Source organism: Eubalaena glacialis, chromosome 10, assembly GCF_028564815.1.
Source record: "Eubalaena glacialis isolate mEubGla1 chromosome 10, mEubGla1.1.hap2.+ XY, whole genome shotgun sequence".
Classification (NCBI taxonomy): domain Eukaryota; kingdom Metazoa; phylum Chordata; class Mammalia; order Artiodactyla; family Balaenidae; genus Eubalaena; species Eubalaena glacialis.
In genome coordinates this window covers 59,708,097-59,722,079 of record NC_083725.1, presented here as the reverse complement: position 1 = coordinate 59,722,079, position 13,983 = coordinate 59,708,097, and the positions used below count along the sequence as shown (strand labels likewise).

Here is a 13,983-nt window from a genome sequence, read left to right as displayed (position 1 = left end):
CTCATCTCTGTATCCTTAGCATCTACGGCAGACTGGTATATTGTAGGTAAGTACGTGAAACCATGTTTGTTGAATGAAAGAATCAATGCCCTGATGAATCTATGTGTAAAAACATTATGTTAAACAATGGGGCTGGAGGCAGACCTCAGCATTTGTTATATTATATAGCCTTTGAAGCAAAAACTGTCAAGGAAAGTAGAAAGTTTGAGTTACCAGTTTAAAATGTGGACTTAGAACCACTGTAAAAAGAGGTAAATCCTTCAAATTCAGAACAGAAAACCATGAGCAGAGGGCTTAGAGCAGCTGAAGAATGCAGAGGAAAAATGCAAGAAATTGTGAGGATAGGGACGCTGATAACACCCATGAGGAAGTGGAAGGGCCAGGTGTAAGCAAAGCAACCCTTTCTTCTTAGCTGTGTCTCCAACTGAATTCTTTTTAGATTCTGCCTCTGGACAGACCCTTGTGGGGGATGAGAAATGCCTGATGAGTTGACAGAGCTGGGCACTCTGGAGCCATAGAATCCTGGCCTTTCCCTTTGGCTTTCATGGGGTCCAGAGGACTGAAAACATAAAAGGTCTCCAGGAAGTCTATCCTCCTTCCCTTGATGAAGGAAAGCCAAGGCACAGGGAGACTCACCCACTGCTGAGAAAAGTGTCTCGTTCACAAACAATTATACAGTCTCTCTGTCCTGCAGGGGACAGGTTGCCTTTCTAATAAATGATAAATACCACTGACATTAATCAATTGCTTCGTATGCGCCAGGTATTTAAATTCACCATTTTACTTAATCCTCACAACCACTTTGTGGTATCTTATTACTAATTTCACAGATAAAGACGCTAAGGCCAGAGAGACTGACTTGTCCAAGATCACTGAGCTAGTAAGTGGCAGAACCAAGATTCAAATGTCTGTCTGTCCAGCACAATCCAGCAACCGTGCTCTTAAATAAGCACTGTTCTCTACTGCCTCACACACAGGACCTGAATGTCTAGCTCACGTCCAGTCCCGTTCTGTGAGCTTGGGGGCAAATATTTAACTTCTCTGAGTCTCACTTTCTTCACCTGTAAAATAGAGGAAATATCCCCTGATTCTTCGAGGTGTTGCGAGAATCATACGGGGAAATATACGCCAAACACTAATATAATGGGTGACCCACAGAAGATGCCTGACAAACATTTCCCTCCACTTCTACTTCCTCATCTATGCCAGGGAGAACCGCCTTCCAAGTTGGCTAGAACACCAAGGGTCTGGGGATCCCAGAGATGCTAACTATAACGTAGTGAAGATGTGTTCTCCTGCCTATGTACTGTGTCATCTGCCTGGAATGCTCCTCCTTGTTTACTCCATCTGCAAGCTGTAGATCACAACCCATTAGTGAGTTATTAAATCAAGTTAATGAGTTGTGACCTCCACTTTTTAAAGAAAGAGGAAGACAGAATGGAAAATAGCAAAGTTTACTGTACATAAAACGTACACTTTAATGAAATTTTTCTTTCAGCTTTATGTGCATATGTATTTACTGGGTCATGATGAATAATGTATTTCTTACTTTGAGTAAAAAGGTTTGAAGGCCTCTGGATTAACTCATATAAAATCTTCAAGAATCAATTCAGATATCCTTATATAAAGCAGCAGTAAAGGTTCTCGGCCTTTCTAGAGCTAACTTTTCACACCACACTGCACTGTGATTGTCTTCCACTCATCTGTCGCCCCCACTAGATGTTAGTTCCTTGGGGACAGGAAACATGACTTCTACTGCTGGGTCCTCAATGTCCATTATAGGTCCTGGCACAGAATATACACTCAAAAAATGCTTGATGAATGCATAAATAAATTATAGTAACTGACTAAACATAAATTCACAAAATGCTCCAAATATGAAGCAAACAAACAAACAAAACCTAAATTCACAACAGAAAGCTAATTCACTTGAACTCTCAAAATCGATACCTTTTATTAACAAATGAACATGGGCCAAGTTTCTCTTTTACATTCTTTCCTGGGACCTTTTACTCCCCATTGGTGGACTTACCTGCTTTTCTTTCTTCCCGTCTTCATTCTCCCAGTGTCCTGGGTGCTCTTGCTCTCTTTTATCAGAAGAAAGGATCTCTCCTTAGCCATTTGCACTTCTGTGTGAATTTAATCCCCTGTATCTCTGACCTTTCTTCATAGATTTTAGATATAAAGGTGCATTCCTATTAGTAGCAGGAAAAGCCTTGTTCTGCTATAGGGATGCATTTAACAACCAATAAGAATAAGGGGAGTGCATATTTTAGAGGTAGCGAAACCTCAACCTGCCCATATGGGGAGCCCCAAAGTACATGCAACGAAACCCAAAACCCGTATTCCAGTGGTTCAGGAGCCCAAGTGAATCTATGGCTGAAGAACTGATAATGTACTTGTGGAGCATTTTGAAAAATATTTTATTCAAATTTTTAATATTTTATTTACTTTTAAGGTTCTACAACTACATATGTTTCACAATGCAGGAAATACACAATACGCATAGACCATTAAATCAAATAGATGCAAATCACTAGCATACAACATGTACAGTATTATCATTAGCGACAATCAACTCCATTTGCATGGCACTACCAAAGCACTTCAAGCACCTTACAAAAAAGATTAAAAGAAGGAAAATGATTACAACTAGATTGGTAAATAGAGAGGGTTGGCTCAAGTTTACAACACCGCCTGGCTCAGATGTGCTAGTTCCCTCCCTCTCTCTTCCACACTGTCAGGCAAATAAATCGCCATCACCAGGGAGGACCACTTCTAGTAGGGGAATGAGGCCAACTTCTGCGCGATCCTGAGAAGATGCACTCACCGTCTTGGACACGGTCAGCGCAGGGCTAATGTTGGGAGTGTGAGGTGTGAGACAGAGAGAGTGTGTGCGTGTGCATGTGTTGTGTACATAGGGAAGAGGAGGTAACTCCAAGGGGAAGGGTGGTTTTGTGGTGCAAACAAATGTTCTACTAAGTCAGCTAAATTGTTTACTACAGAACAAAGAAGCTGCTTGCTTTCTGGTTTAGGTTTCGGCTTCATGGAAAAATATGAATAGTACTAAAGAAATCCCCTATGAAATCCCTATAGTACAGTTTATCCTGTGTAAAAACCCCAAAGAGGTTTCTGTTTGAATTTCTCCTCTCAGCTAATCTACTCCTTAATCCAAGAGTCGGCCACTGTGCTGACGGAAGCACACTGAGATTCATAGCCAAAGTGCATTCAACAGCTGATACGCATAAGCTGAGCCCTGGGCAGGTGGAGTGATGTGGCACTGGGAGGCAGGACATCTAACTCTGCCACCAAATGGCTGTGGGGTCCCGGGCAAATCCCTTCCCTCCTGGGGCCTCAGTTTCCCCTTCTGCAAATTCAACAGTGGGCCTGGTGATAGCTAAGGTTCCAGCCCTAGAATTACATAAAGCTGAGCAGAATAGAGAGAATAATACTCCAGGGTGTCAGTCTCAGATTAAAGAGACATGCTCACCATCTGATGTTTATATAATCAGAGAAATTCTGCTACTGATTTATTCTGAGACAGCAACTAGTTGACTTTCTAAAATAAGCACAATCAACTGGCACTAGTTCTATTCAAGCGATCTGGATGAAACAAGCATATCTATGAAAATCCTATAGCTAAAACTGGTGTAAAACAAACAAACAAACAAACAAACATACTGAATCATTTTTAGTAAGAATCCCCTTTAGGCCTTGCCATTTCATTTCATTTTATTAATTAATGAAATTAATTAATTAATTTAAATTAATTTATCACATTGCATGAGAACAAGGCCAGGGGATCTTGTAAGTTCTTTCCCTCTGATTTTACTCTATTCATGGTCCATATCTTTTTCAATTCTATGCCTCTAAAAGTCATTTAGATACTGAGGTCGGCCCTCTACAAGACACTTTTGGTATCTTGTGAAGAAATAATTTGGGAAATTTCCCATGAAGTGTCAGCTATTTTTGAGCCTCATTTAAAAGTAGTTCCTCCTTTCAATATGACCTCCAACTATTAGAATGTTAACAAGGTAACATTCTTTATTACCTTAAGTCTTCATCTCTTTTGTATGTTATAGTTTTATTTACCATTTTAGAGAATAAAGGTCTGATTCTGAGTAACACTACTATTTCAAATAAGTCTGTTAGTCTTACATAATAGCATCATAGCCCTTCATTTAATTTTCCTAATCCTCCACAACTTAATTAAAAGGACTAAGCTATTACCAGTATATTTTTGGCAAACTCCTTCCAGTACATTGACATTTTTATGCATTCTATTTTTTAACAAGATACCAACAATATGGTAATGTTTCCTTCCAGTTTTATTCTATATAACCATTCCATTTTTATTAGCTGATTTATCTCTAACCTACTAACCTAATCGGCTTTTCCTAATTTGCTACCCAAGACTAAAACATTTCAAGATTAGAAAATATTTTATATCACAAAGAATAGCAATACAACACAAGTAAGGAGAACAGAAACAGCTACTTTCCATCATATTTGTGACGTCACTACAAGACATGTTCTAGGGTGGTCCTCAATAGTTCCTTTCACAAATTACACAGAAATGTATCAAAATAATCTTCCAAAATGCAGTTGAACAAATTTGGGACATTGATATTCTGGGTTTTTTTTTTAAAAAATCTCAGGACTTCTGAGGTACTGGAACTCCCTGGAATAAGAAGGGACTCTATGCTTGTCAGAGAGGCCAGCAAATCAAGGCCTTCGAGAACCTGCCGCCTTCTGGAATCCTGCTCCCTTCTTGGCCCTGCTGTGCCTACCTAATACACACAAAAGATAACTTTATAGCCAAAGTGGAACCAACAGGACAAGTCAATCCAAGTACATAAATTAATGTCTATAACATGCACCTCATGTCAAGAAAAGACAGTGAAATTTCAGATCAGGAGGCTATGACCCTAGGTGGGAGTCAGACCAGATCCTGAGGGAGAGAGAATACAGTAAGGATGGGCATGGTTCCTCCACTGATACCTGGATTCATCTGCACCATTAACTGGACATCACTCTCCCCCTTTGGCTGTTAATACTTACATTATTATTATTGTAAGTCATCATTCTTTTTAGTTGAATGATAGTGGAATGAGGAATAGTTTCCAATTGGAATTAGGAAGATTTTCCTAGATTTTATGAAAAACTAGGAATTAATCCTTTAATATGACATAAAATCCTCAAAGAAATATGGCGAATCATTATTATTATTATTTTTTAAAGAATCAATTTTATTTATTTTTGGTTGTGTTGGGTCTTCATTGCTGCGCACGGGCTTTCTCTAGTTGCGGCGAGCAGGGGCTACTCTTCGTTGCAATGCGTGGGCTTCTCATTGCGGTGGCTTCTCTTGTTATGGAGCACTGGCTCTAGGCATGCGGGCTTCAGTAGTTGTGGCACATGGGCTCAGTAGTTGTGGCTCGCGGGCTCTAGAGCGCAGGCTCAGTACTTGTGGCACACAGGCTTAGTTGCTCCGCGGCATGTGGGATCTTCCTGGACCAGGGCTTGAACCCGTGTCCCCTGCATTGGCAGGTGGATTCTTAACCACTGCGCCACCAGGGAAGTCCATGGTGAATTATTTTTAAGAAAGAACTGGATACTTCAAATTCACTGAGTTTTTACAGTTTGCAAGTGTACAGTTTTCTGGGGTTTTTTTTCAAGTGTAGTCAGCACTGATGAAGTATATTTTGGGAGGAATATAGAAGGCTTATGCTAAGAGGTGCATGTTATAGTTGAGTGATGATGGATCTTACTCAAGAGTTAACTATAGGGATGAAAGACCACAAGGCATTTCAATTTCAATCAATCATCTTTTTTCTGGTAAATTAATGAGTTTTGTCAGGCAAGGAACAAGTAACTTTTGTGGTTTGAGAATCAGCTGGTAATGAGATGCCACAGAAGAAAGTCATTCTACCAAAACTTTAAGAAAAAAACCACATAGCTCTTTGAGAGAGTACTTCTGATTTCCAATCAATACACCAAAGTTAATGCATAGATGTCAAGCAGGCCAGGAAGCAATATGAGAATATTTTCTTCCCATATTGATGGTGAGCAAATGTCCAGGGCTTTGGCCCACATATTCAATTTAAGATGTATCAGAACTGAAAATATTTCTTCTCATTATTTTTACTACAACCTATGCTAAGAACTTTACCCTGGATCACAACATGGTCAAAGAACTTGTTAAAAGCAGGGGTCTTTAACTAATTTAACATAATTAATGACATTTCAAAAATTTCTTCAAAATGGTTAAACTTAAGGTCTTACAGTGGTGTATTGACGAGCATAGGTTAGTCAAGAACACGTGTCCTGTTGCTATAAGGCATTGCCTTTGTCTCCCCAAGCTGATGGCTCACAACTACAGATCACAGTAAGAAATACACTGTTGCCTACCTGACATAGAGAGAGCGTTTCTGATTGGTTCGCAGGGACCCGGACCCGGAGCTCATGCTGTGGTTCATCATCTGCTCTCGTAGGTCATGGATTTTGGCCTCAAATCGAGCGTAATCTGGGAATGGAAACGGAGGTGGCAAATTTGGTTCTGTGCCTTCAGCAAGTTAGAAATACTGCACACTCAAGGCAACCCTTCGTCCCTGTTGTTGGTCCCTTTGCCAAGCCATGGGGAGATGCACAATGCAAGAATGGAGGAACACAGAAGGTTCACTTTCATATTATTTATTTGGAGACATTCACAAGAGGGAAAGAACAAACCAGTTACTTCCCAAAAGGTAACTCAAAAACATACCACCACCAAATCCCAATATGTGAAAAGTCCATGGGGGAGGAGGTGGGTGTTTTTATAAATGGGCTATACAAGGTATCCTTGTTGGTGACGGAAATGCTTCCTGTCTTGACTGTGGTCGTGGATACAGGTACTTGCACGTGTGATAAAATGGCACAGAACTCACTACACACACACACACACACACACACACACACAAATGATTACAAGTAAAGCTGGGAAAACTGGAATAAATTTGATGGATTATGTCTATGTCAACATCCTGCTTGTGATAGCATGTTACAGATTTCTAAAATGTTACCACTGGGAAAAACTGAGTAAAAGGTACATAGGATTTCCCTATATTGTTTCTTACAACTGCATGTGAATCTATAATTATCTCTAAATAATAGGCTTAATTTAGAAATGAGAGGGTAAAAAACCCCAAAAGTTCATGGGATTACCAATAGTATAGGGGCTGAGGTGAGTCTCTAGTTACCCTCAGCCAGATAGACCAGAGTATCAAGTGTTTGGTGATGAACTGTGTAAAAAACGCCATTTAATTTTGCTAAGTTTTTTTTCCCCCCTGGGGGGCTCTTAGAAGCTGATTACTTGGGATCATACCTCAACTTTGCCTTATAGCTTTAATATAAAACATCACATGCCAAACTTCATCAATTCTAACACACACAATATATTTAAATCAGCTTCTCAGGAGATCAGGGTTAGAAAATAGTAAATCTATTTTAGAAACATTCAAAGAAAAAATATATGGGTCTAAAAAAATCAAGGAAATATAATTATTAAAATACGCTATATCATCACAGGAAAAAGTTTTTCACCATATCAATCCAATAAAAATAAAGAAACAAAAATAGGTTTTAAGACACTTAGTAAAACAATGAGCATAGAAAAAGAAATGGCTTTTGAAGTTTCTGTGTTCTTGATCCCAACTCGGTCTGTCACCTCCCTGGCACAACTGTGTCTTGCTTTCGGAGAATTTAAAGCATGAAGAATTTTCACAGAGGTCCTCAATACATTTCAGAAAACAATGTGATTTTCAATTCAATTTATTCATAACTTTTCACAAAAACAAGAATGATTAAATGAATATAATACAAGATGATCTACTTACAGTGTACTTCAAACTTTTTATAATAAAAAGTTCCACAAAATTAAATTTAAATTCAATTTACTGAATATCTGTTGGCTGTTGTGGCGTGGGATTTCATAAAGAAAATGATTTGACCTTGGTTTTCAATGACAGACAACAATGAATTCTGAATGTTAAATATTTTTAAAGTTTAGTGCTCTACAGACAACCCTAACTGACGGGAAATTTCTGGTGCTTAGGCAAAGTCTGATATTACCTAGATTTGGAAGACTTCCTGTTCAAAACTTCTCTTTGAATAATTAAATCCTAAATGTTTAAATAAGCAGAATACCTATTTAACCTAAAATCTATTAACCATAATTTAAGATATTTATTTCATTTCATTCTAGCATAGACAGAAAACATTTACAACCATAAATATGATGCTGTATGCATATTTAAATCATTGTGAGCAAGTCATATTTTCTTGCCATCCTATTAATATCCAATTAATATTTATTGCCAGCCACATGGCAGATGCCGTGCTCAGGGCTTCATAGGCATTATTTCATTTCTTATTTAAATTACAAAACAAAGTCCATGGATGTTGTAAAAATGTGAACCATATAGAAAAACACAGAATAAAAAATGAGAGGTCCCCACCGCCCCTTCTTCTCTCTCACTGCTGTCCTTCCCTATAGCATAGCCTATAGGTACATAGCTGGCGGGTGCTGGACTTCCACAGACATTTCTCAATTCATTTGAATATATACATACTCCCACACACATATGAGATCTTAATTATATATTATGCTAATGTTTTTTCCTCCCTTTTTAACAGTGTAACTTGGATCTTTTCCTACCCTCTCTCAAATAATAAGTATCATGTTTCTTAATACCCTTAATTACATTCCACAGTTTAGACTATAATTTATTTAACAATTCCCATATAACAGCCTTTGGTGTCAGACAGGGATCTTGGTGTACGTGAGCACATTCATGGCAGGTCTGTACAGCACTACAGCATGAGTACCAGTCAAAGCTTTGCACAGAGTCACACAGCCCCCATTAGCATTTTTTGGAGAAAATAATCTAGCCTGGAACACAGAGCTGGAACTCTCCGTTCCTTCTGAGCCATGCTCCACACTGTCACCAGCTAAACACCACGCATCGCCCCTAAGAATCACTCAATCTGCCGTCTGTTCCCAGGACAACCCCTTTACCATTTGATGACTTTATTATCATGACAAAAACCTGAAATCCCACCTCCAACCATTCCCCCCGCCACCAAAACACCTAATTCAGTGCCAGTCCTCGACTACATACGGCCACTTTGCTACTTTACTGTACTTATCACACCAAACTGCAGTCATTTGTGTCATTGCTCACCTTCCCCATTAGACTGAGCTCACCAAGGCTTTCCCTGTTCCTAACCTAGTGTCTGGTATGCAGGAGGCATTTAATAATAGGTGCTCAATAAACATTTTCTGAATGAATGAATGAATAAATAATGAATGAGGAAGTGAGCAGAACTGAAATGAATTCAGTTCTAAAATGCCTGTAGGACTGAAATTGCCTGTTTTCAATATTAAGGTTTTTTTTTTAAATGAAGAAAGGCAAGATGCTTCTCCTCTAGGACTTTTTTTTTCAAGGCTAATTATTCTGCCTAATTTCAAGGCTTTACTTCTGTCTAATTACGGCCACTCCCAAATCCCACTGTTATTTTTACTATTCTCTTGGCAGTCTCTACGCTCTCCCCATCTCAGCCATGTCATACATTTTGGAAACAGTTCTCTGATACTTAACTTGTATGCGATCAGCACTTTATTAGGCTCTTCCTGTGTTCTCCTTACTGTATGGCTCATTAGATCCCCAAAATGTTTTCTACCATCCTTTTGAAATGTTTATTCTACATCGTATTCCATGGCGTTTACATTCCCCACTATGGATGGGGAGGTATTATATTGTGTGTTGTATTGTATTTGTCTTAATTGGAATCCATCTTGTTCTCAACTTCTCCACTTTGACAATCACGTTAAACACAAATCCTGTATTCAAAAGTGTTTATCCCTCTTTGCTCCTTTTTGAAAAATAAAGCTTTACAAGTAATTTCATCGAAGCAAAAACAATAAGATCTGAGTTTACAAATATAAATGGTGTGTGTGTATGCATGTGTAAGAGAGAGACAGAGACAGAGAGGAGAGGGGCTATGTCTCCAGCCTCTCATAGATAAACAAGTTTAAAGTTAGAAATGCTCTAGAAATAAACAAGAAAGTAGATACATAAATTGTGAAGTATGCCTTCTTTATGTTTTACAATAGTATTGAAAACTACATTTTCAACAAGTTAAAAATCTAACACTACCACGTCCATTTAATCTTAATTCCCTCTTCTTTCCCCAAATGTTTCATTCACATCCATGCCCTCCCCTTTGGGATATTTTCCAATAAATTCCTAACACTCAGGAGAACATTCTAATGAGATTTTAAAGTGCTCAATCTTTATATATTCTAAAGGAAAATTCATGTTTACTGAGCACCTGCAATAGACTAGTTTCTGTGCTACATACTTAAAAATTATGTTATTTCTCCTAACAAAGCTCTGAGGTAAGCATATTATTTTAGAGGTGAGGAAACAGGTTCAGAGAGGTTAACTAACTTCACCAAAGTCACAAAGCTTCTAGGTAACAGAGCTTATTGGACATGGAGCTAGCATTCAACCCTGGATCTCTGTGAGGTCAGTCTGTCTCCATCACATCTTAGTACCTATTAAAACACCACAATTCTCCCTTAGAACCTAAGGCCTCCTCAATTCTCTACCCCTCCCTCCTAAAATCTCACTCTCCTTCCTTTCACCTACTGTATTATGTGCATGCTGGTCCTCTCCTTTATTGTCCCATAAACTCCTTAGAGAGTGGGTATGCCTCACTCATCTGTTTCTCCAACCTTAAGGTCTATCAGTCCTCCTTCCCTACACGTGGGATTGTACTAGGTGCATGGCATATAGTTTTGAAAAAGAACCTAAAGGAGTTTACTTCTTGAATGGGACACTGACAAGGAAATTAAGCAGGATAATGCTGAGGTGGGAAACTGCATTAAAGAAGCAGGACCTTAAGCCACTATGGAAAACAGTATGGAGGTTCCTCAAAAAAATTGAAAATAGAATTGCCAGGACTTCCCTGGTGGTGCAGTGGTTAAGAATCCGCCTGCCAATGCGGGGGACAAGGGTTCGAGCTCTGGTCCGGGAAGATCCCACATGCTGTGGAGCAACTAAGCCCATGCGCCACAACTACTGAGCCTGCACTCTAGCCCGCGTGCCTAGAGCCTGTGCTCCGCAACAAGACAAGCCACCGCAGTGAGAAGCCCACACACCACAACAAAGAGTAGCCCCCGCTCGCCGCAACTAGAGAAAGCCCATGCACAGCAACGAAGACCCAGCACAGCCAAAAATAAATAAATAAATAAGTTAATTAATTAATTAATTAAAAAAAAAAAAAGAATTGCCATATGATCCAGCAATCCCACTCCTGGGCATATATCTGGACAAAACTCTAATTCAAAAAGTTACATGCACCTGTATGTTCATAGCAGCACTATCCACAATAGCCAAGACATGGAAACAACCTAAATGTCCATCAACAGATGAATGGATAAAGAAGATGTGGTACATATATACAATGGAATATTACTCAGCCATACAAAGAATGAAATAATGCCGTTTGCAGCAACATGGATGCAACTAGAGATTATCATACTAAGTAAGTCAGAAAGAGAAAGACAAATACCATGTATCACTTATATGTGGAATCTAAAATATAACACAAATGAAACAGAAACTGACTCACAGACACAGAGAACAGACTTGTGGTTGCCATGGGGGAGAAGGTTGGGGGAGGAATGGAGTGGGAGGTTGGGGTTAGCAGACGTAAGCTTTTATATGTAGAAGGGATAAACAACAAGGTCCTAACATACAGCACAGGGAACTATATTCAATATCTTGTGCTAAACCATAATGGAAAAGAATATAAAAAAAAGAATGTATACATGTATAACTGAATCAGTTTGCTATACAGCAGAAATTAACACAACACTGTAAATCAACTATACTTCAATTTTTAAAAGTACAAATCCACTGGAAAAAAAAAGAAATATTACCTCTGGTTAGTTCTTTTTTCCCCTCTATAAATGATAAGCCGTATTTTTTTTTAAATGCCACATTCCTGGGTATCTAAATCTAGTTGTTCCTGACTAGACATATTCATATTAGAATTACATCATTTGCTTTCACTTAGACATGATGAGTAATGATAGTAGACAGGGCAGAAGATCTGGATTATGTAGATAAGGTCAGAATCCTGGCTCTGCCATTTATTAGCTGTGCATTACTGTGAAAATTGGGCTCAATTTCCTCATAAGTAGAACAGGAATAATAACTGTACCTACTTCAAGACATGCTGGGAAGGTTACAAGAGAGAGCTGATGGACCTAAAGGGTTGGCTCTTGGTAATTACTGACAATTCCTCCTGTTAATTTTCACGTGTAATTCAACACCTATTCTTGTTCACTGCTTGCAGAAGTCATAACCCCTTTCTGTACCAGGTAAAATGGAAAGCTGTGTCTGCTCTCAGTACCCCCTAATACAGCCTTACTCTGCCTGTTATGAACTGATGTCTCTACCAGGCCAAAGAGCAATGATGGCCGTACTTGGGGACACTTGGCACCAGTATGGAACTACTCACCTACTGGGCAACCACTAAATGGCTCCTCAGGGACCTCTCACAAATCCACAGTGATCTGGAGGTCAGGAGAATGATGCCCAATACCAAAGCTGCTGCCTTTTTCAGGAATATTAGTGACCTCATCCATCGGTATCATCTCAAGGCTTTAGCTACTGATGGACACTTGGATGGAGCAAGGGCAAGGGTGTGAATGCCATGTGCTACACATGAGAGGGGTCCCTGCCATATACCTGCTTCCTACGCAATTTGTCAAGTGTGAACAAGGAGACCCAGAAGCAAATTCACCCCATCATCCACGCAGGAAAGGAGGCACTGCCTCCTGTTAGGAGACTGGGGTTGTTTAATGCAATAGGATTAATCTGCATTGATTAAAGCTGAACAACTGCTCACATCTTCAAGGCTCGGATGGCCAGCCTTGTGCCTGAGAGAAGAAAATAATAAGCTCACTGGGTTAGACTACAGCACAAAGCCATGGGCATGTCGTCCTCGAAGTGAGCTGGTGAGTGGCATACCCCTCCACAGCTATGACCTCATCCAGCTGACTCATGATTGTCAGCTACCAGAGGAAGCAGTGAGCAGAGTAGGACAGGGAATTTTAGGCTGGGAGGCCAGCTTTAAACCTTAATCCTGTCATTTACTACCAACAGGGCCATGGAAAGTTTCTGAGCTTCAGTTTGCTCATCTGTAAATTGTGAGATTCCTCTCACAAAGTGGTGTGAGAATCAAAATGAGATTTGACATGAAGCATTTTGTAAATGTAAGATAGTTGTTTCTGTTGTTACTGTGGCGGCCCCTCTTAAGACAAATGCATATCCAGTCCTTAGTCACACTAATGGGGACGGTAGCATCCTATTCCTATTTGCTCATTATGGATATGTGTGCAGCTTTAACAACAACTGGTAAATCACTGGGCTGTAAGCAGGATTCTGTACATCCAAGCAGAACAGGCTGCTTTCCTGCCAAGTTAACCACTTCCACACTCCAGGGGAAGCAGTTTGAAGAGACCACCTGCTGCTCACCCAAGAAGTGATGCTTTTAATAGACAAACCTGAGCTAGAAGTTCTTGGTGGCTTATAAGCTAAGGAAGTCTGAGCTTTGGGGCACCTTCCAATAGGGTTGGGGCAAATATCAATGGTGTGCAGTCTATTGGAATCACAATATTGTTTACCTGGACATGACCACTGTTGTCACCAGGGCCAGGCAGAATAGTTTATACCTATTCTTAGCATAGCATCTGATCACTGTTCCAGCAATGAGATACAGGTGAGCAATTGTAAATGTTTCCATTTCTTTGGGGGAAATACCTTCCTTCATTTATTCAGCAAACATTTCTTCAGGGTTTATTACATGCCAGGCACAATGCTACTTGCTAGGGATACTGAATCCACTGGGCAGTTCTTTGCCTTAAGGAGCTCA

The 13,983-nt window shown here is 39.6% G+C and overlaps 1 protein-coding gene across 13 annotated transcripts in view; it reads right to left on the bottom strand.

Moving 5' to 3' along the window:
• DLG2 (discs large MAGUK scaffold protein 2) overlaps nucleotides 1–13,983 on the bottom strand; it is an 802,852-nt gene that overhangs the window by 137,536 nt on the left and 651,333 nt on the right. For all 13 annotated transcript variants that reach the window (XM_061202775.1, XM_061202776.1, XM_061202777.1 and 10 more), the window contains one exon: nucleotides 6,409–6,523. In XM_061202775.1, coding sequence (XP_061058758.1) covers nucleotides 6,409–6,523 — 115 coding nt within the window. The remainder of the gene's footprint in view (nucleotides 1–6,408; nucleotides 6,524–13,983) is intronic.